At 45.0% G+C, this 22129-nt stretch overlaps 2 protein-coding genes across 3 annotated transcripts in view; both read right to left on the bottom strand.

Annotated features, from left to right (window-relative positions):
- The window catches only part of MAN1C1 (mannosidase alpha class 1C member 1), a 201414-nt gene that overhangs the window by 67433 nt on the left and 111852 nt on the right, over positions 1–22129 (bottom strand). The window contains exon 3 of the mRNA XM_084815837.1: positions 5120–5235. Within this exon, the coding sequence (XP_084671963.1) occupies positions 5120–5235 (116 nt within the window). The remainder of the gene's footprint in view (positions 1–5119; positions 5236–22129) is intronic.
- The window catches only part of LOC146338092 (uncharacterized), a 54456-nt gene continuing 37570 nt past the window's right edge, over positions 5244–22129 (bottom strand). Inside the window, exons 2-3 of one of the 2 annotated variants that reach the window (XM_084815839.1) lie at positions 20261–20347; positions 5244–17565 (exon numbers count right to left, since the gene is read on the bottom strand). The gene's annotated coding sequence lies outside the window, so the exon portion shown is untranslated. Of the gene's footprint in view, positions 20348–22129 lie in introns of both variants that reach the window. The other variant, XM_084815838.1, reaches the window with a different exon arrangement.

The raw sequence follows: 22129 nt of genomic DNA on the forward strand, positions 1-22129 counted from the left end.
CTCACCTGCCTTCCCTCCACAATGTTGCTCTGCCATGTTTAAGTTTCTTTCCAATTCTTTGCCTGGAGATGGGCAATTCTGTTCTTAAGAGAACTGAAAATGGTATGAAGAAGAAATTGCAGACCAACAAGGATATGCTCAAACAGGTTCTGCAGGTTTCTGAAACACTACCAAAACCTCTGAACAGAGAAAACGGTGGGAATGAGTTGGCCTCTATCGTATCACCTTCAGCTCTTGTTAATACAATCATCTGTCCCAAGCCCTGGTCTCTTTGCTGTATCTGTTCCTTTCCCCCCCTTTTAAACTTGGTCATTAAGTACAATGGTTTCCTCTACCCTCCAGGGTCGCTTACTGGTTGACTCATGTTTTTAAGACAGCTTGAGGACAGGACCTTGTTTATGTTTTACCGACATAAAGCACCTAGTATATTACCGGTGCAATATAAGTATTAGATTATAATGATTATCACATTTGCATTCAGAGTTGAACCAAACAGGCCCACTGGACCATGGTGGTCCTACCAGTTCCACCTTCTTCTCCCTATTATTATGATTATTAACAAGCAAAAATGCTTATCACTATGTGTTGCTCCTCATTGGGTGAGTGGGCCCAGACAACAAGGATGTCTCCTCTCAGTTCCTGTGATGCTCCTGTAAAGCAAGTAAGGAGAGACTTTTCTCCATTCCATTCTTTCAGGTTTGTCCTTTCACATCTGGATTAGTCAGCTAGTAGTGAAGAGACAGACTGTCCCTGCTGAGAAAAGGGGGTGCTTCTTTTCCCTTGGTGACAATGATGCTGCTGCCACTACAAAACAAGAAGGAGTGCTGCCTCCCCTTCCCTTGTTCTTCCATAGCAGGATCAACCATGGGTCTATTCGTGATTCTGTTTCTTGCTCACACTGTCCGTTCCCTCCTGCCTCTAATGGGCAGGAGGCACATGGCATCGAAAGGCCGGAATGACCAAACGACAGAAGCCAGAAACTGGCAAATATAGATGGTGCAACGATGTTATATAGCACTTTCACCATACTTTCCACAGCAGTTCTAATAAGGCAGGGCTGCTTAGTCCAATTGCTGGGTAGATTAAACCCACCTGCTCCATGCATCTGATGACCACCAGTGTCTGGCTGCTAGTGGTCAATGGCAGCATTGGGTGAACACACAAGGGCAAATGCGAAGGGAAGGAAGCTTTGGTCTGGCTGGCCTGACATGTAACCCACCAGCCACCAAACCGAGGAACATCACAGCCACAGGATGTTGCACTTTTATTTCAGACTAGTGAACAGACCCGGCTTCACAAGGGTTGGAGTAGCCCTTAGTTTGATACAGAGAAGGTTTCAAGCAAACTGAAGGAGGGGGGTCTCCATTCCCCAGAGTGGGATCTGCCCTACAGCAGCCGGGAGGGAGAAGGCATATAACTCTGTCTCTTGGCCTACTACTCTCCCCTGGTTTCAAACGGTTTGGACTGCAAAACTATGTGCTGATTAAGGAAGTCTTCCCCTCATGGCTGAAGCTGTTATTGCATGCTTCAACCACACGGACACATTTAAATTAATTAACATTAATTAATGTGTGTTTAAAACAAAATAACCCCTAGGGTCCCCTTACTATGCATGGCAAGTTTCAAGTGTCTAGGTTTCATGGTCTTGGCGCTATGGCACCGATAGACAACACAGATTTCCTCTTTTATCATTATGGACAGGAGATGAAGGATGAGATGTTTGCCAAAGGCCATTCAGTTGTGACTGAGCTAGTTTTGAACAGAGGACTTCCATATCTAAGCCCAATACTTTCAGGATAACACCATTCTGAAATAGCTTATCTCTGCTCAAAGAAATGTTGCCAGCCTCCGGAAACAATACCCAGCATATCTTTTATTTTCCAAACGTTTCATCTCCATATTAGTTGGCTCTGTTCTATCATAACTGACTGTACTAAAAAAAAAAATGTTGTTAATGCAGATTTGGTCTCTTCTGCATTACATCCTGTGAGCTGTCTATCTCCAAGGTTCATTCCTGCATTTACAGATTGATCTGTGGGGGCGGATGGGTGGGAGGAAGAGCTTTTGTGAAAACACGGATCAATTAACGCTCTCTATTCTGTCTCTTATCGCTCTCTTTCTGTCTCCTATCAATCCGAAACCAAACACAAAGTACTCCACCAAATGTATTAGATGCAACTGTCTGTTTGCCAGCCTGTGCTGGTCATCTCTTTCAAAACAATGCTTTCCTAAGGAGAGGCGGCCACGTTCACTGCTCTTGCTTCAAGAAAGCGCCAGCCTTGCTGCAACAACTATGATGCGTCTCTGGAATTAGAAGTTCAACATCGTCTCGGTATATACAAGATTTGAGCCCACAGCAGTTTTTAAAGTAAGGACTGGAGGGAAATCATCACCAAGCTCTGATCCAAGATGGGAACTAAAGAGAGGCTAGTAACAAAGCCGCAGAGTGGGGGTGGGAACCTCTGGCCCACAGGGCATTTGGAACCCCACAATCCCCCCCCCCCGCCCCATTGCTCAGCTGATTGGGAAACAGCTGAAAAGCAAAGGGTGCGGGGAGAGGAGAGATACCCAGCTGGGCTGGCAAAGCAAACACTCTGTCCCTGCTTTGCTAGTCCAAATGGCTTTGATACTGGCCATGGAGGACATGCAGCCAGCTTCTCCTGGCAAAGCAGGAGCAGAATATTCTGCTTTACAAGCCTGATTTGGAGGGTTGAGGGGGGTGGGGGAAGAAGAAAGTGAATGATTGTGTCTGTGTGTGTGTGTGAGTGGCCACAGCTCCACCCACTTTGGTACCCACCACAGGCATCTGGCCCCCAACAGGTTTCCACTGAGGTTCCCCATCTCTGCCACAGAGCACCTGCTTTGCATGCAGAAGACTCCAGGTTCAATCCCTGACATCTCCAGATAGGGCTGGAAAAAACCCTGTCTGAAACCCTGGATAGCCAGGAAACCCTGGATAGATTTGCAGCACCTCCACTTTGGAACACCTTGTTCTGCAAATCTAGTTGACCCCGCCCCGCCCCGCTTTCCATTGAAAAGGTAAAAATGTGTGTTTTTTGAAACTGAAAGGAACCAACGAAATGCAGATAAATAAATTAAATAGCAGTACCTTCTGAAATATAAGGAATCTGAGATATTTAGGGGGAGGAAAGTGTTTCAACTGGCTTATGCTTCAGATACTGCTCTTAACCGAATGATTTTGTTGCTGCACTCATTGTTTTCAATAAGGGATTTTATATTGTTTTTACTGCAATTGACTATGGTTGTTAGCCGCCCTGGAGGTTTTATCTCTGGGATAAAAGGGTTGGATAGACATTTTTATATCAATACACACATGTGCACAAGACTTGCCATGAGCTCAGTGGTAGGGCACACGCTTTGCATGCAGAAGGTTGCAAGTTCAATCCCTGGCATCCTCCAGGTAGGAAAAACACTTCCCTAATACCCTGGAGAGCACCTGCCAATCAGTATCAACAATACTGGACTAGATGGTCTGATTCTGCATGAGGCAGCTTCCTGTGTTCCTATGGATCAGACCAAGGGCCTTTCTAGTTCAGCATCTTGTTTCCTACAGTGGCCAACTGTCAGGAGCGCTCTGGCGGCCTCTTTCAGTGGAGTCCAATAGCTAACTCAAGACACAGACAAAAGGTTTCTTTTCAAGGCTTTAATCCTTTTACAACTTAATGACTCTTTCAGATGCTAATCACCAGCAACTAAGCAAGGAACAGCAGTGGCCTATGCACCAAGTAGGCAGTTGATCCCCATTTGAAGGAGAGTCACTTGAAGACCCCAAACTTATGGGCTAGGGAGAGATCCTCCCTCTCTCCCTTGGGTCCATGGCAGGCGGCCGTTGCTTGCGTGCCAAACGGGCGCTACGCCTCCTTTCCGCACCCTCCATTGCTCGTTGCTCTTTGCGTCTGCGTCGAGCGTCTAGCAAGCCCCGGCATTCCCGCATTTTCTCCCTGCTAGGATCACTATCTATCTCAGGAATGCCGGCAGGAGGAATCTCTGCCAGCTGCTGTGCCTGTGAGGGATAAGCTGGCTCCTCTCCCAAGGATTGCTGATCCTCCTCAGGATCAAAACTGCTCTGGGGTTCTATCTGCTCAGTTTCCACCCTGACACCAACAATACCTCCAGGAAGCCCAAAAGCAGGATATGAGTGCAATAGCCCTTGCCCATTGTCATTCGCCAATGAGAGGCATTCTGCCTCTGAACACAGAGATTTCAGCTAATAAGCCAGGGTTGCTTATTGGGCAAAGCAACAGGGGAACTCTGCTGCTGTTTTTCACAGCCCTGGAAAACTAGTTTTTTTCTACCCTTGGAAAAACCAAGCAGTCTTAGCTTAAAGCATTACATATATTCAATTATCTTGTATTATTACAAGTGGTTCATTATAAGGCTGCACTGGATTATGCCTAGTTATGTTAAACTTCATTTTCAAATGGGGATTATCTGAAGCAGGAGATTCAGAAACACTTTTCTGGTTGTCAGATACCAGCATTAAATTTACATGCTCATAGGACAGCCACTGTGATCTTGCGGATAGTGATTTAAGCTTAGATCTGGGCAGCCTGAGTTCAAGGCCCTCTTCTACTATGGCCTCATTCTGCCCATTCCCAGACTCAGCCCTTTTATCTGTAAAGTGGTAATAATAATGGATTACCTTACAAATTTTTAATGATGTCCTATACAATAAAAATGGTAACATAGTTAACATTATATTGCAAATGAGAAGTGTTAGGTCAATGCTTAAGCTTCAAACACCTACACACATATTTTTGGGTTTTCAAACTATCAACCCTGCTGAGTGAGGAGATGGAGATGAAAAGAGGTGATGCTTAAAGGGCAAGCTGCAACGAAAGAGACACTGATTGGGTTTTCTCTTCCACTGTACCCTTACCTGGTGATCATGGTATATGGCAGAAGAGTAAGAAGAATAAACCAGAACATTTTCTCTAATATTTTTGGCTCCTTGCCTCCCCACACAACTGTATATTTCCCCATTCTCAGCTTGTTTTTACAGGGGCTGTGGGTGTGAACCCAGGGTCAAAAGATCAGGGTTCAAAACATACCAGGCAGTTTCTGCAACACAGAGAAGCATATTCAAAGACTGACTCACCACATTTAAGTCCAAGCTCTTCTCCACCCAATCTTTGGCTTCTTGGAATTCTTCCTGCAGCTCCATGACATACAGCGTATCTAAGGCATCCACCACTGTTGCTCCCCGCAGACCTCCTGTATCAGCAGAAAACAGAAAACTTGGATGGATCTTTATTTCACTTCCCTTTGTGGGATGTGTGCGTGTGTGTGTGTGCACATATGCATATGTGGCATGGCTTTAAACAAATTGCTACCAATGGTTAAATATGGAATTTTGTATTGATATTATTATTCTTCATAATAATAATAATACTAATAACAAATACAGTGCCACCAATATGCACAACATTTTATAGAGTTTCATAAAACAAAGAGGGCAGATCCCTGCCTCAAGGAACTTAGTCACCCATATGGCAATAGCAGGGGAATTAGTTGGGAAGGGGAGGGGCCTAATGGGAGAGGCAAGGGTAACATGAGATGAATGGGAGTTACACATACTTCAGTTTTGTTTGATTGCGGCTGAGGCCCCAGGGGTTAAGTTGATGGTTCCCCAGAAAGGGTGAGGGTCTGAAGAAGGGTATTATTATTATTATTATTAATAATATTTTCATACCACCCCATAGCCAAAGCTTTCTGGGTGGTTTACAAAGATTAAAAACCATTAAAAAAACAGCATACAAAGTTTAAAAACTGTTTACATAAAAACATACAGACAGTAGAGAAAACATATATCTAAAAACAACTTCAAGCAATCAACCATAACCGCAAGACAAATCTAGGACCTGATTAGAACTCATCATCTGCTGCCAAATCCCTGAGAAAAGTGAAAAGTCTTAATCTGGCACCAAAAAGATAACCATGTTGGTGCCAAGCGGGCCTCATTGGGGAGATAATTCCATAATTGGGGGCTGCCACTGAAAAGGCCCTCTTGTTGCCACCTTCTGAGCCTCCCAGAGGAGGCACCTGGAAGAAGTTCTCAGATGCTGAGCGTAGTATACAGGTAGGTTCATGGTTTGGAGGATATATCACATTATATTTGACACCTCAACCAGAATCCAAGTTTTGTAATCAGCTTTAGCATCACTGCTTTAATATTTACATCCTCTTGTTAAAAACAGCATTTTCAGCCTGCTCTTGAGGATCTCAAAGAACAGGCCAATTAATCAGTACAACTGGCACAATGACTCTATCAGCTGCCTTACTGGAGAACAAAAATGGAGCTTAGACCAAAACACAGGGCAGGCCTGCATAGAGAAGCACAGGCAATTCCTCAGAGAGGTGCAAGCAACTCCCCTTTACCCCGTTTAGCCAGGATCCAGGAATTTGCCCTTTTCACTACTGCCGCAGACTGAATTGACCTTATCAAGCAATTGACCACAATCCCAAGATCTCTTTCCTGGTTAGTCACCAGCAGCACAAACCCATTTGGAGCTCTTCACCGTCCACTTTAAATTTCACCATCCTGAATAAACTGCTGCAATCTATATACTCTCATACCCTCTGTTTCCTGTTCCTTAATTGTTACCAACCCATAAGAGGACCCGCCCTTTTATCCCACAGCTTCTTGGTTTACTTCTGGGCCTTTGGTGAGGGATTTTCTCAAAAGGTTTTAAAAAGTCCAAATATACCATGCGCATGGGGTTGCCTCTTTCTTCCTGTTTGCTGACTACCTCAAACCATTCTAAAGGGTTGGTGAGGCTGGGCCTCCTTTTGCTGATCCCATGCCCGCTCATCCTCAGCTTTGGCTTGTTTGAAACAAGCCATCTTCAAACCATGGTTCACAAAGCTGGCTTGTTTAAGCAAACCAAAGTTAACATTAACCACAGTTTAGAGTTCGGACAAAAATGCTGTACCTCAGTTGAGTAAGCTTCTGAACTCTTCTTTGTGGCGGTGCTGCAGAAGGAGGGAGGAGGACAGCACTAGCCCGAGATCAGACTGGGCTTGTTCACATTACAGGAGTTTAGTGCAGTAGTGTTGAACCTCTTTCAGTCTGAGGGCCGAATTCCATCCTAGAGAACCTTGGCGTGTGTGTGTGCGCGAGGGGGTGCATTCCAGTGCTGGGTATGGCCAAAGGCAAAGGGGCATAGCCCAAACACCAAAGAAATGTCAGCAAATTTTAGCTTAAAGCTCTTACTGCCAGTCACTAAGCCTTAGGAGAGGAGGCATTCCAACTTTAGCACAGGGGGGAAAGCTGCACGAAAGCCAGGAAACCACCAACAGATTAGTGGCCAAGGGAAGGAGGTGTGGCCAAGGGAAGGAGGTGTGGCCAAGGGAAGGAGGTGTGGCCAAGGGAAGGAGGTGTGGCCAAGGGAAGGAGGTGTGGCCAAGGGAAGGAGGTGTGGCCGCCCGGGCAACCCCCGAGGGCTGGATCTGGCTCCTGGCCCTGCTTTTCCACACCCCTGGTTTTGCGTGATGTCCAAACACAGCCACAGTTTCTCCAGACCCTCTCTGGACAAAGCACGTCTTCCTCCACAGTTGCCTACCTACCAAGAGCAAGGAGCCATTCTCTAGCTGAGAGAGATGCCGCACGAACTCAGATGGCGTTCGTAACGGCGCACCGTTTGTTCTGTCAGGCATCGAATGCGCATTTCCAGGGAGAAGTGACTCACAGCTTTCCAGCCCCGATATGAATGTAAGATATGACATCAGCTGGCAACCGCAGGATTCTGAACAAATGCTTTGGGTGTCCAAAACAGCCCGTGTCAAAGAACAGCGCTGCTGGCTTAGCTAGCAGCTCCCCCTTGAGCAGCGATCTGGCCATTACTGTTGTTCTTCTCCAGCAGGGGGCAACAGTGTACATGCAGACAAAGCACAATCATCAGTGCATTGCACCACCCACGCTTTACAGCTTGTGGCCCGCCAAGCAGAACAGCATCCTTCAACCCCCTGGCGTTGCTGCCTGTCCTGACATGCAGAAGCACAGGGGGGTTGCTGAGCCCCTGCCAGGCCAGACTACGCGGCTCAAGGGCTGCGTTTGGCTTGATGGGTCGGGCGCTGTAGAGGTCTGTTCTAAATATTGCTGTTTTTCAGATGCACAGGGAGGCCCTCAGACTAAAAGAGTTTCCGTCCAGCCCTGAAGCTCATCAGGAAGATCCAGCAATGTGAGGCTCCATTAACAGAACCAGAGTTTCCAAGTCACTCGAAGTAAGAGTTCCATGTTATTCTGTACTAGCCAGACTTTGCATTACTAATCAAAAGGCACTGTGCAGCTATTCCATTCCCCCCGCCCCCTGTTATCTTGTGTGTGTTAAGAGAAGAGGTGGAACACATGGGAATGCACACAAGGGTTACAAATGGAAAGTGTCTTCACCTGGAAACCCCCCCCCCCCCAGTAAAATTCCATAAATGAGGCAGGGCAATTGTGCAATAAAAGCCTCATCTGGAAGGACCCTTCATCTAGAGCAGCTTTCCCCAACCTAGTGCCCTCCAGATGTGTTGGACTACAACTCCCAGCATCCCGAGTCAGCTAGAAAGGCTGATCTAGAGTAGTGCACACAGTTCTGGGGCAGTGCGCTTTAAGAAGGATGTAGACAAATTGGAGCACATTCAGAGAGTTCAAGGAAGATGGTCAGAAAACAAGTCCTACCGTTGAATGTACTGGGCATGCTTAGCCTAAAGAAGAGAAGATTTAAGGGAGACATGACAGCACTCTTCAAATACCTGAAAGACTGGCACACAGAAGAGGGCAAATACCTGTTCTCTGCTGCCTCAGAGGGAAGGAGTAGATCTTTTAAGTTACAAGAAGGTAGATTTAAGACGAACTTCAGGAGAAACTTCTGGATGGCAAGAGAAGTGTGACAGTGGAACCAATTACTTAAGGGAGTGGTGGGCTCTCTCTTGTTGGAGATTTTCAGGTAGAGGCTGGACAGCCACCTGTTGATGGGTGTTCTAGCTCTGAATTTCCTGCATTGAGTAGGGGTTGGACTTGATGACCTACAATAGCCCTCCAACTCTATGGTTCCATGATGGTGGAAATCCCAGCTCAGTGCTGGTGGATTCACTATGGACCTTTGGTTAAGTCATTACTTCTAAATTTCAGCTCTGGAATGACAGTGGTGGGAGGAATTAATTGGTTCCTTGCAGAAAGCTAAGCCTACAATAGTTGTCTATAAAAGTCTTTTAGAATGTAGTAAAATAGATATTCAGAAGGTCACAGATGAATGGAATAAGGATTTGGAATATTCTGTACAGTTTCATCAATGGAAAGTAGCCTTAGCTTCCATACGTTTTATTTCTGTAGATTTAAAATTGAGATTGATTCAACAAAAATTGATGTTTCGTGTATATCAGACACCACATAGGCTTGCTACAAAGAAGCTGGCTAGCTCTGCTAGAAGCTGGCATGTAATGAGGACAATGTCTCATTGAGGCATACAATGCAGCTATGTCCTGTAGTGGTTTCTTTTTTTGTTGGAAGTCATTGCTCGTATAAATTTTGTTCTTGAAAAGTCTGAGATAATAGCAGATGTACATGAAATTTAAATTACATCCCTGTGATGTCGGGATTAACAGATGGACAGCAAAAGTGGATACTGAGAGTCTTTACAGTTGCAAAGAGACTTATACTCCAAGCTTGGAGGGAAAAACACCCACCACCTATCACTCAATGGACTGAAGATCCTACTGCTCTTGCTACATTTGAGCAACCTACAACTGTCAAAGTCATATGGATGCTTATTTAGATATATAGACTGCTTATATTTGAAAGGGAAATATTAATCCTTTCCCTCCACACACACCATCTTTCCCCCCCTTTTTTCTTTTCCCTATATCAAGGGAGATGTTAAATATTAATGTATATTGAAACGTTTCATGATATTAACCCCTCTTTTTTTTGCTTGTCCGTTGTTGTTACCGTTATGTTGCAAATAAAAAGTTGTGTTTTATTTCAGTAACTACTTCTCAGTCTCAGCTCAGGAATGATATGGTGACCCACCTCCCACGGTTATTATGAGTGGCATTGGATATGGGGCCTCTATATCAAATTGTATTCTAGGGTCTCCATACCTTTCTGATGCTCATGGCATGGCACACTCGAAACAAGCCACCATGTAGACTAGGAGACTTCACATGTGGTCATGACTCTCCTCCTATGTGATGAGAATGCCTCCACTCAAAGACACTAGGGCCCCATGGTCAGAATACATTTCTTTCTTTTTCTTTCTTTCATTCATTCATTCATTCCCTTTCTATACCACCCAATAGCCGAAGCTCTCTGGGCGGTTCACATAATGCTATACAAAGGTGAAAGCAAGGAGATATGGAAGAGGTCAGCACATCTAAGGGGAATCTAGCAGGGCGCTGGCTCCTTTGAGCTTTCTAAAGAAAATCTAGGATATAAGCATAACAAATGGAATTTAGGCAAAGGTTTTAATACAAGTGCAAATCATTTTGATGAACTGCATTCTGCAGAATGCTGCCATTTCCTTCAAGCCTTCCAATTTGGCCCTATTTTTTTAAAATGACTTCTTGTTTTAAGGCCTGCAGTTTTATTCTACTACTTGGTTGAAGTGTTTGACAGTTTTGAACTAGTCAGCAGATTGCTGACTTCACATACAGTGTATATATCTGTCTATATACACACACAATGCGTATTTTTATTGAACAGCTACAAATTTGCTAGGTTATACAAGCAGTCCAGATCACATCAAAAAACAGGGAGAGATACAGCCTATGCATTTTAAAGATATACCTGTAAAGTGCCATGTGTGTGCATGAGACAACACATGTTCTCCACTGCATGCGCACCAGGGACCTAGGATTGATTGCAGGTCTTTGTAGCATGTCCGTAGCATGGTACCAAAAAAACACGTTTGCCACTGCACAGTGTGCAAAGCAATTTGAAACAAACTGTCTCCATAATGACCCTCCTGTTCATCTGCATCAGCACCCTGTTCATTCGGCTGCAACCTCAATCCTGCTTTTGCACTGACTCCTGTGTACGTAGCTGCCTGTGGCCCAGCGTTAACCCCCAGGATACTGAAAAGTACTACTGGATCTTCTGCCTTTAACTCCAAACTATGGACCCAGTGATTACTCTAGCTGTAAAAAAAAAATGTGATATATGATACCACATGATAACTTATCTACATGTAAGGATCTACTCAATTAATTTCTCATCTAGTTTAGCCCTTGGTGTGCAAAGGAACCTGCGTGCCACAAGGCAAACGCAAATGCCACCAACAGAATGAGAAAAGGTGTGTTTTTAACTTCCTCTTCTGCCACTGCAATAATTCTGGAATAGTTGGCCTACTTACTGCCTAGCCTTGCACTCTTCGTAGAACAAGGACAACAACCCCAACTTGTAGCTCAGGTTTCTCATCCACCTGAGTAATAAAGGAGTGATCACCGGTGGCAGCTGAAATTCAGAGACTGATTCAGACTCTGTTCCCCTAATTCTTGCTCCGTGTGCTATAACTTGTCACCCCTGTGCCTGTATGGACGCAGAAAACCCTGCTGCTTTCCGTCAGCTAGCAGGGAGACAGCCCAACAGTTTTGAAGAATGATTACCTAACCAACATGATCTGAAGGGAGCCCAACATTGATGGAGTAGAACCTCCTCCCCCGCTTCCCAATCTACAAGCTTGTTCCAAAAAGGCTGATGCTTCTGTAGCATGTTTACAAAAGGCACTGACCATGAAAAATAACATCTCCGCAGCCAGCGCTCGCCTCTCCTTTTATGAGTGCTCTAATGATTCTGCAATATTAATGATTATGTGATTTTTATGCTCTTTTCTATTAGCAGAAGAAATGTACTAGCTCCATGCAACATGGGACACTGGCAAAAAAAAAAAACACCCACTGGCAAATACGGACAAACACACAGAGAGACACAAACCCCACCCAGCAGCGCCTGAGGCACAGGCTATTACTGTGATATTGCAAAAGTTACACACTAATGGGCTTGATTTAATTTGATGATATAATCCACAAAGCCCTTCATAAAGAATAGAGACAGACAATTAAGAAGTTAGATTCCTCCCTCTGAACTGAAGAGGGACTGAGAGACAATCATAAAAGTAATTTTTCCAGCTTGCTTAATTGAAATGAAGGGGAAAAAATAGTTTGAATTTGTAAAGGGCTTCTGTGTAAAGTAAATGCCTTTAAATACACGAAATGCGCTGAGGGATTAGTAACAGGCTCTGCTCTTTTATCCAGCATCATGAATGGCTTTGCCTTCCCTGATGCTGCGTATTGTACGTAAGCAAAGAAGGGTTTTGCTGATGGATTGTCCTTTGTATTGCATGAAGATGTTATTTCATCCTGTTCCTCGAATGCTTGATGTCCAAAGACTCAAGAGCTGGAAATTCTGTATTTCCTGCATGGGGACTTTGGGCACATTCATTTCTTCTGCAACGCCTTTGATCAGATCTGTAAAAATTGCGAATGGGACAGGAGAGTGTGTGCGCCCACGCACGTTCATTCACGGGGGTGGAGGAGAGCAAAACATTTCTCTCTCAGAGCAAACCCACTGCAAACCAAGGTTTCAAATTCTGTCTTGGAGGGCTAGTGCAAACCATTGCTTGCTAATTTGGAAGTAACAGCCAGAACAACAGTTGGCCCAAACAAAGAAGGAACCAGAGAGCGATAGCCCAAGGCTCAGACCCAGCGGGCAAATTATCATCTGAACTAGCCCACTGTATGCAGACAGCGGGTAGAACAACCTACCCTTAATGGAGACTGATAAGAAGGCAAGGCCAGAGCAGTAAAGCATGCAGATGTGTGGCCAATAGGCATGAAGCTCAGCAGTATAGCGCCTGCTTTCCATGCAGAAAGTCCCTGATTCAATCCCTGGCATCTCCCATTAAAAGAAGAAGGTAAGTGATGATGGGGAAGACCTCTGCCTGAAAGCTTGGAGAGTTGCTGCCAGTCAGACTAGGCAATATTGAGCAGAATGGAAAAGTAGTCTGGCCTGGTATATGCCATTTTCATATGTTCCTCCTTTATGCATGAGTATTTTGGTCTCAAAGGAGCATTCAGTTCTTGCAGCACACTTGCACTTTCCTTACAGGACACCCTTTTGTTCTGGCACACAGTTTGGGAATTGCTGCTTTAGAAGGTGCAACCAGAGCTGGCCCAAGGGAGTCCAGTGCTCAAGGTGGGACACCCAAAATGATTAATCAGCATGGGTCACAAACCACTGGGAAGGTTTCCTGCAAAATTCATTTCAACAGAGTTTATACCCAGGAAGGACAGATGTTTGTCTCCCACCCACTTTGCCATCCTTTACGGCCCCCAAATCCACCACACCCACGCAACTGCATTGCCTTGCTTCAAATAAATGGGGCACAACCTGAATCAGACGTTACCTTCTCCTCATGGAAAAGGCAGGGTGGAAGGGCCATAGCTCAGTGGCAGAGCACCCACTTTGCATGAAGAAGGTCCCAGGTTCAATCCCCAGCATCTCCAGGAAGGGCTGGGAAAGACCCCCTGTCTGGAACCCTGGAGAATAGCTGTCAGTCAGTGTAGACCTTGACCAGCCTTTCCCGACATGGTGTTGGGGAACTTCAAGATGTTTTGTACTATGACTCTAATCATCCTTGACCATTGGCTATGCTGGGTGGGGATGATGAGAATTGTAGTTCAAAACATCCAGAGGTCACCACATTGGGGAAAGCCAATGGAGACGATACTGAGCCAGATGGGCCAATGTTCTACTTCGGATAAGGCAGCTTCCTATGTCCTATGAGACCCCTGATAAGCAGAGATTTCTTTGAGCTGCTGCTTTGTACCCATTTTGGATGTAACCATCACAATGTTGGCATAACAAACTCTGACGGTGTTATCTTGAAAGTTATATTACAAGAAATTAGATGTGTGACACTGATTTCAAGCTTTGAAATGTACATGTGTATTTCTCAGTCAATCTATTCTTGGGCTGTGCCACTCCAGACTGCAGGTGACAGCTCACACAACTGAACCCTTCTCTATACAAAAATAAAAAAAATCTCTTCACAAAGAGAACAAATAGGTGTCAGAGAGAAGGGTTCTATGTGTTGGAAGTCTGGCATGTGTTGAAATGTTCTTTAGTGGGGGAGAGAGCCATCTTTTGAATCTCCCAACTCGTTAGAAGTGCTACAGCAAAGAGACACAGGTTTACCGCTGCTGGGAGAACTATGGCTCTTTGTCAAAGGAAAAAATATATTTTGGGCACAATCCAACAGGACATTTCCCTGCGCAAGATCCACTGAAATGAATGGAATTTCAGGAGAACATTTTTGTGCTCTTCCCACTGGTTTCAACAGGGCTTGTGCAGGAGAATGTCGCTCTGGATTGTGTCCTTTAATAGCAAAAGTTTTTCCATATCCTTTGAGCCTAATGCACTGGCCACCAGACAATTCCCCACCACCACCTTGAAGTGGCTTCCCTGTGCCATTTACCCATCCATGATGAGTTACTGTTTCACTTAGAACATGAGTATCTATTTTCATCTGAGCAGCACTGGAGAGAGAAAGAGAGAGTGCCTGTGTGTCAAGACAATGAGAACTGAAGCCAAAGGTTCACCATTTTATGCTGTCACTTGACCAGAGTGGAGAGACGGTGGAGAACAAGCTCTTGCAAGGATTATACTATGACTGCCTATTTGAAGCACAGCAAGGGCAGTGGTTTCGAAAACACACCTTGCTAGAAATATATGTGCATTCAAAAGAGAAGTTGTATATTCTGAGTGGCAAAAACAAAATTTGAAATCCTAGCTAGAATCTGTTGGAATGCATCCATGCCCTTCCTGCTCTTCTGAAAATCACTATTTTCAACTTCTCATATTTCGTTCTTTTTTCTTATATGGTTGTGACCGAGAAGCAGAAATCTTTTTACAGAGTAACTGTGCAAATAATGAACAAAACTGCCAGTTTTCACATTTGAAAAAGGCAAAAATAACCCCGCCTCCCAAACGAACCTTATCCACAACACACATTTAAAAACTGAAAATTCACATCACTATGATTTAAACCAGCAGCCTTCAGTCATTTCAGTCTGGGGATTAACCTTTTAACCCCAGCTACAATGGAGGACTCGGTTTTAATTAATGGATCTCTCTCTCCCCCCTCCTCTCTATCTGTCTTTCATCACACAGACACACAAGCAAAGGGCTGGATGCGCCCAATGTTGTCTGATCTCAGAAGCTAAGCAGGGTCAGCCCTGGTTAGTACTTGGATGGGAGACTGCATGGGAATCAGGCTTCCTGCATTGAGCAGGGGGTTGGACTTGATGGTCTTGTAGGCCCTTTCCAACCCTATGATTCTATGACTATGACATCTATACTGTAGACAAGGGGTCCCTAACCCTTTTGGAGCTGGGGGGACATATGGGAATTTGAGCAACTGCTGTGGGCACCACAACAAAATGGCCCCATGTAGGATGTGACTAGTCACATAATGGCTGCCATGGAGGCCTGGCTAGTCAAGGGGTGTGGGGAGAGAGGGAAAGAGCAAGGCTAGAGGGGAAATGGGAAGAGTTGCTTCCTGGCCCACCCAATCTTCTTCCATCCACAAAGACCTTTCACCTTTGCGCACTCTCTCTCTGTCCACTCCCACTCTCAGCCTTGCTCTTTCTCTCCCCAACCCCTTTCCTTGCTATTTCTCTCCCTTTCCCATCCCAAGCTTTCTTCTTTCTCTTCCTTCCAGGCCTCTAGCCTTGCTCTTTCTCTCCCATTCACTCCTTTATCTTGCTGTTTCTCTCAACTCCCAGCCTCTAGCCTCACTATTTCTTTCCCTCTATCCCTTTGCCTTGCTTTCTCTTCCTGCCCACTGAACAGCTGATCCGCAGCAGGTTCAGGAACAGGAAGGAGAGCCTGGTGCCCTAACGTTTGTCCATTTTTTATTTAAAACAATTTTTTTTAAGGGGGCAGGGAGAGCTTTGCGGGCACCATTGGAGGTGCCCATGGGTGGCATGGCACCCAAAGGAACTGCATGGGGGAGCGCCACTGTAAACACACCAGTTTAGCAGACACCCTTTCTCTGCAGAGAGCCCTAGGGAAGGACTGCAGTACAGTGGCAAAGTACATGCTTTGTATGCAGACGATCCCAGGTTCAGTCTCTGTCATCTCCAGTTAAAAGGACTATGTAGCATGAGATGGAAATATCCAGACACAGTGCTAGTGTATGAATGGATGGTGGGGGTGTATCTGTGTGACATCCTGTCTCTTCCCCTCTCCCCACCTCTCCAAAGTAATTTACCAAGTTCTTTAGCCAGCGCAGCATAGCATGCTTGCTGCTACACTTGCCTATGCTGATCTGTTCACTGTTCCTGAAAATTCTGTGGCTTCCTTGGCCAGTACTGAGCATGCAGCTGGCTGAAACAAGCAGTGAGGCAGGTTGTCCAGGAGGAATGCTCCGCTGTATGAACAGACACGGACTTGTTCAGAATCTCCTGCGCTTGCACAGGATATGGATTTCTACTGTGAAGCTGGGTGTGTTCATACTTGGTACTTCCATAGTCTACCAGACTGGTTTGTTTCTTGTTATAATAAAGCACAAATATATCCTTAAGTCTCTCTCAATATTTTCCCAGCTCATCCTGGCTTCCAGTGTGCTTTCTATGCATGCTCAAAAACTGCTTAAGCAAATTAACTACCAATCTTCTCTACATCCATTTAAAGAAATACATAACACTATACACTTGCCTTGCATGGGGATGTACCAAATCTCAATGGGTTTGATTGCTTTTTTCTGTATGATATCCTTTGGGGATAGGATAATTAGATGGGGGCATTGGGTTATATCCAATGTTAGTCCAACTCAGAGTAGACTCATTGAAATAAATGATACTTAAATTAGACTAACACTGAATACAACCCATAGCATTGGCCATGCTATAAATTTATATGTTATACTTTATTCCTTTATTTAAATTTATATAAATTTATTTACATTTATATAAAGGCATTATAATTTTGGCAATCCCATTCCTAGTAATTCCAAGCATTGAAGTTTTTCATTGTTGCTGCACAGTGGATCAGGATTTTTCCATGAGCTTTCAACCATGATTCCAAGAATTTGTTCTTGGGTAATCACAATCAGCAGCTTAGACCCCCATCAATGTATATATGAAGCTAGAACAATTTTGTCTGAGTGTACATAATTTCATACTTTCTTATACTGAACAAAATTTTATTTTTGCTTTGAAGACCTCCCATTAAATAAGGGCTATGTCCTGTTCAAAACCTTGCAGAGAAAAAAAAACCCAAACACAAACAGCTATTCTATATACACCTCAACACTGGGAAAGAATTACATTCTGTTGCAGGCACAAGGCCAGATGATGCAACTAGCTAGCTCACCTTGAACAAAAAGACTTTGAAAACTTTGAACTATTCTGCCACTCTAGTCTTGGATATGCTGGAGGATGCTGAATTACCGAAGATATTGTGGCAATTTCTTATAAATACATGCAAGAGCGCTATAACAACACTCTACTTTGTTCGGCATGCTGGTAGGGTGAAATCCTTAATGAAATGGGGATGCCCTGGAAAAGATCAAATGCATAAATTCGGTCAGGTGGAAGCAGGGAAGCAGCTAGGAAAAGAAGCTTTAAAAGCCTCGATCAAATGCACAGCATAAAAGACACTAGGGAGCTGTAAAGGAAGGAAGGTGATTTTGAGATGACTGGATGGATGACAAGCCAGCCAGCCCGCCCTCCTAGAAAGGCATCCTAGAGCTATTTTATTCTAGTGTAATTAACTTAGAAGGTTTCTCATAATCACATTTAAGAATTAGAATCATCATCCCAAGCTTTAAAAGTTTTGAAAGGGGGGCAGGCACACCCTTTAAGCAGCACCAACAATCCCACTGTGTGAATTAAAGTGTGTTAAAATGATCATTAATACTGGTAGTTTGGGAACCTGCAGAGCTATCACCCTGCTGCACAGCATGATGTGTGAAGCTTCTAAATAGAGCTGAGCCCAAACTATTAATTGTTTTTCCCTGAACATTTTTGGCAATGCTGAAACCCCCACCCCCACCCCCCAGACTGCACGTTTGATGATTTCCCAGCAGGCCTTGTAAAAATGTTCACTTATTTGTTTGAATTGTCTCCCACTTGCTGTAAGTGATGTCATCTTGAAACCAACCTGACTGGCTATGTAGCACTGTGACATCTAGTTCATTATGCAATTATGCAGCCATGTGGATAAACCAAGGAGTAGCACAGGGGGGCAAAACGTTGGTGAAATGGCAACAGTAGCCAAGGGGTGGTACAGAAGAAGCAGCAGCCAAAGGAAATCATTGTCAGGGTGGAAACTGAGCCGAAAGAACTCCAGAGCAGTTCTGATTCTAAGGAGGATCAGCAATCCATGGGAGAGGGGCCAGCTCATCCCTCACAGGCACAGCAGCTGGCAGAGATTCCTCCTGCCGGCATTCCTGAGATAGTGACACTAGCAGTGAGAAAGTGTGGGAACGGGGCTTGCTAGATGCTCGACGCAGTCACAGGGAGCAACGAGCAATGGAGGACGCGGAAAGGAGGCATAGCGCCCGTTTGGTGCGCAAGCAATGGCCGCCTCCCGTGGACCCAAGGGAAAGAGGGAGGATCTCTCCCTAGTCCATAAGTTCAGGGTCTTCAAGTGACTCTCCTTCAAACGGGGATCAACTGCCTACTCGGAGCATAGGCTACTCTGCTGTTCCTTGCTTAGTCGCTGGTGATTAGCATCTGAAAGAGTCATTAAGTTGTAAAAGGATTAAAGCCTTGAAAAGAAACCTTTCGTCTGTGTCTTGAGTTGGCTATTCGAGTCTCCTGAAAGAGACTGCTAGGGCGCTTCTGACAATCATGATGCTGAACAGGATTAGAAGGAAGGTGAATATTGCACAGTCTAAATATTTTGGGGAGAAAAACTTGCACCCCATCAAAATCACTAGGTATGGAGGCAAAAAAGGGTGGGGAACATTTGGAACAGCCCTATTTTCATCAGAAAACCTAGTTGTTTCCATAGAATTGTGGGAAAGCCAATTTTTTCTCTAGTCTTCTCCAAATTTCAAGCCCACATGATTGAGGAGTGGAAAAAAGAGCATACGGGCTTAGCATAAATTCAGGTTCTTATAAGTGTCCATACAAATTGTCTTTCATTTCCAGGAGCACACCTCTCTCCTTGTGGAATACCACATCAAGTTCCAACTTGAGCAGGAGGGAGCCACCTCCTGCTCTCCTAAGCCAAGGGGTCTTGCCCAGCTTACAACCTCTCCCCTGAAGATATCAATCCTCTTGGGCAGAACTCCACTGCCAAATGCTGCATCCACAGAAGGTTCATCTAAGTCAGCCTTCCCCAACCTGGTGCCCTTCAGATGTTTTGGAGTGCAACTCCCATTATTCTTGGCTAGCACGGTCAACATAAACCAAAGGGAAGCCTCTGCAAAACACTGAAGGCAAGCTAACTTTATACTATTATTTCAGAAAAAGAAAGGAAAAGGTTAAAATCCTCAGTTTCCAAACCAACCCCCAAAACTGTGGTGGAAGCCCTGAGATTTCAACAAGGCCTCTATTTGTTTTCCTCAGCTGTGAGGGGGAGTGGAGAAAACTACCCACAGCAGAAGCAATTTCAGATAGGAACAGTAACCCAAAGTATCTTTGCCCACTCCTCACATCCGAGAGCTGGTACCACACAGTTCTAAGCCTCGTGTTCATTTATTCAGCTTGTACCAGAGAAGAATGGGCATATGCGAGGAGTGCAACAAGGCAGCTTTGTTTAGTTTTCAACCCACCCTGAAACCTGATCACCCATCTTGGCTCCATCTACTTTACAGAAGTCCATGTGCTGCTTCAAGTGATGCAATGCCTGTGAGAGGTGCTGAATGGACAGCTCTGGAGGCAGAAACCACCAGGGCAAAAAGGCAAAGCACCGGAGGCTTAATTTTAGAAGCAGCCAAAAGACTTCCAAAGTTAGTTCAGGGAAAACAAAGTTAATGGGAGGAAAAGAACAGTGGGTCTTGATGGCAATTCTGCCACAGACAGACCTCCAAGGGAACAAGCACTCTACGAAATACTATGCCAGGCTTCCCCAACCTGGTGCCCTCCAGATGGGTTGCCTGGGGGATTATGGGAGTTGTAGTTCAACACACCTGGAGGACACTAGGTTAGGGAAGGCTTAACTGTGCACAATTAAACTGATGAGCAAGAAATTCAGAACAGACAAAATGGAAGTCCTTCTTCATACAACACATAATCTACTTACCGAATTCACAGCCATAAGACGTGGTGATGGCCGCTGGCTTGGAGGACTTGAAAGGAGGCATTAGATGAATTTAGGGAGGGGATAGCTCTATTAGTGGACATAAGTAGACAAGATAGTTCAATGGAATCTCCATACCATGACATACCAGCTGCTAGGAAGCAACAGTGAGAGGGGTATACTGTCTGTAGCCTTTCCCACTTTGGGCTTCCTGGAGGCAACTGTGATTCCCCCATTTCTGGTGAACACTGTGGGAAACAGAATGCTGGACTAGATAGACCCCTGTGTTTGAATGGATGAGGTGCGTTTGAATGGGAGTGTGGGGTGAATGGATGATTGACGAATGGGTGATGTGTGTATGTATAACAGAGAACATATGGCTGGCTGGCTGGGGTACATGTGTGCAAGAAAGACAGAGTGTGGGTGGCTCCAGAGCCACCATCGTTTGGTTCCAGCCCTGCTCACCACTGACACTAGACCCACCAGTCATCCCTGTCAGAATGTGGCCCTCAAGGGTGAGGTTCTCCACCCCAATCTATCAAACAAGGCTGTCATATTTTTATAGTCAGCCAAATAGCCAAATGTCTCCATCCTGAGCATTTAATCAGTCTTCTCTCTATAAACCTAATCTGTACCTGACTCCCCAAGGCAATTCTTCCTGCTGTAATACTGTCCCTCACCAAAATATTCTGAACTCTGCCAAACTTCACATAGGATTATCCAGAATGATGCATGAAAATGAAGTACATTTATTATGAATTGGAAATCCTGCATTGAATTTTAGCCAAGCCTAAGATTTTTAAACATGGAGCTTTGGGCTCCATTTGAGTACCTGTCTGACTATCCTGCAGGAAACAAATCCTGAACTGGACCAGTTAATAAGTCGCTTTCACTTCTCATTTCTTTCCAGCAAGCCTGGACCCCTCTCCTGAGATCTGCCTGGAACAGTATCCGTTAGGGCCAATTGTGGTGACGGTTCAGCGACAAGGAACACATCACCCAAGGCTCATTAGGAAGTACAATGTGTGTTCTGTGGCCCATTTGGGGAATACTTTGGAAGCCACACATCAACCTGCACAGCCAAGGACACTAACAAGTTTAAGTAAGTCTGTCATGTAATCAAGCCGCTAAAGCACTAAGTAATCACAGACTCGGGGAGGGAGGAGGCGAGGTGCTCCAAGATCCCACCCTTCAATTCACGTTTGCACTGACTGGTGCAGACAACATAATTTGAACATGACAAAGAAGGCACAGAAGGTAGACGAAAGCTCATGGTGCGGTTTGGGGCCTGCTTGCATTCCTGACAGGGTGGTTGGCATTACAGCATGGAGAAGAGATAGCCTACAGTGGATGCTCACCCTAAGCACAAGCAATAGTGCAGCTGAGGCTGGACCTCAAGGGCCAAAGTTCACCCAGGTGGCCTCCAATTTTATTTTGATTAGTACTACTACTACATTTACATTCCACCTTTCTCCTCTTGCAAGGAACCCAAGGAGGCATACCTGGTCCTCCTCCTCTCTGTTTTATCCTCACAACAACCATGTGAGGTAGCTTAGGCTGAGAATTGGTGACTGGCCCAAAGTAATCCAATGAGCCCATGGCTGAGTGGGGACTAGAAGCCAGATTGCCCAGTTCCAACCCAACACTTTAACCACTGCACCACACTGGCTCTCTCTAACCATCTAGAGAACTATAGGTGATGGGGCAGCAATAGACAAGCCTGGGGTTGGCACCAGGGCTGGCATGGGCATGCTAGGGGCACCAGGGCTGACACTGGTCGCCACAGCATCCTTATTTTTAAAACCATTTTTAAAACCAGTTAAAAGTGGACAGCCAGACACGTATGTTGTTACAGATGCTCAATTTATTTAT

The sequence above is a fragment of the Heloderma suspectum genome, chromosome 10 (genome assembly GCF_057233095.1).
Source record: "Heloderma suspectum isolate Gila_16-S chromosome 10, 16-S_ref, whole genome shotgun sequence".
Taxonomy (NCBI): domain Eukaryota; kingdom Metazoa; phylum Chordata; class Lepidosauria; order Squamata; family Helodermatidae; genus Heloderma; species Heloderma suspectum.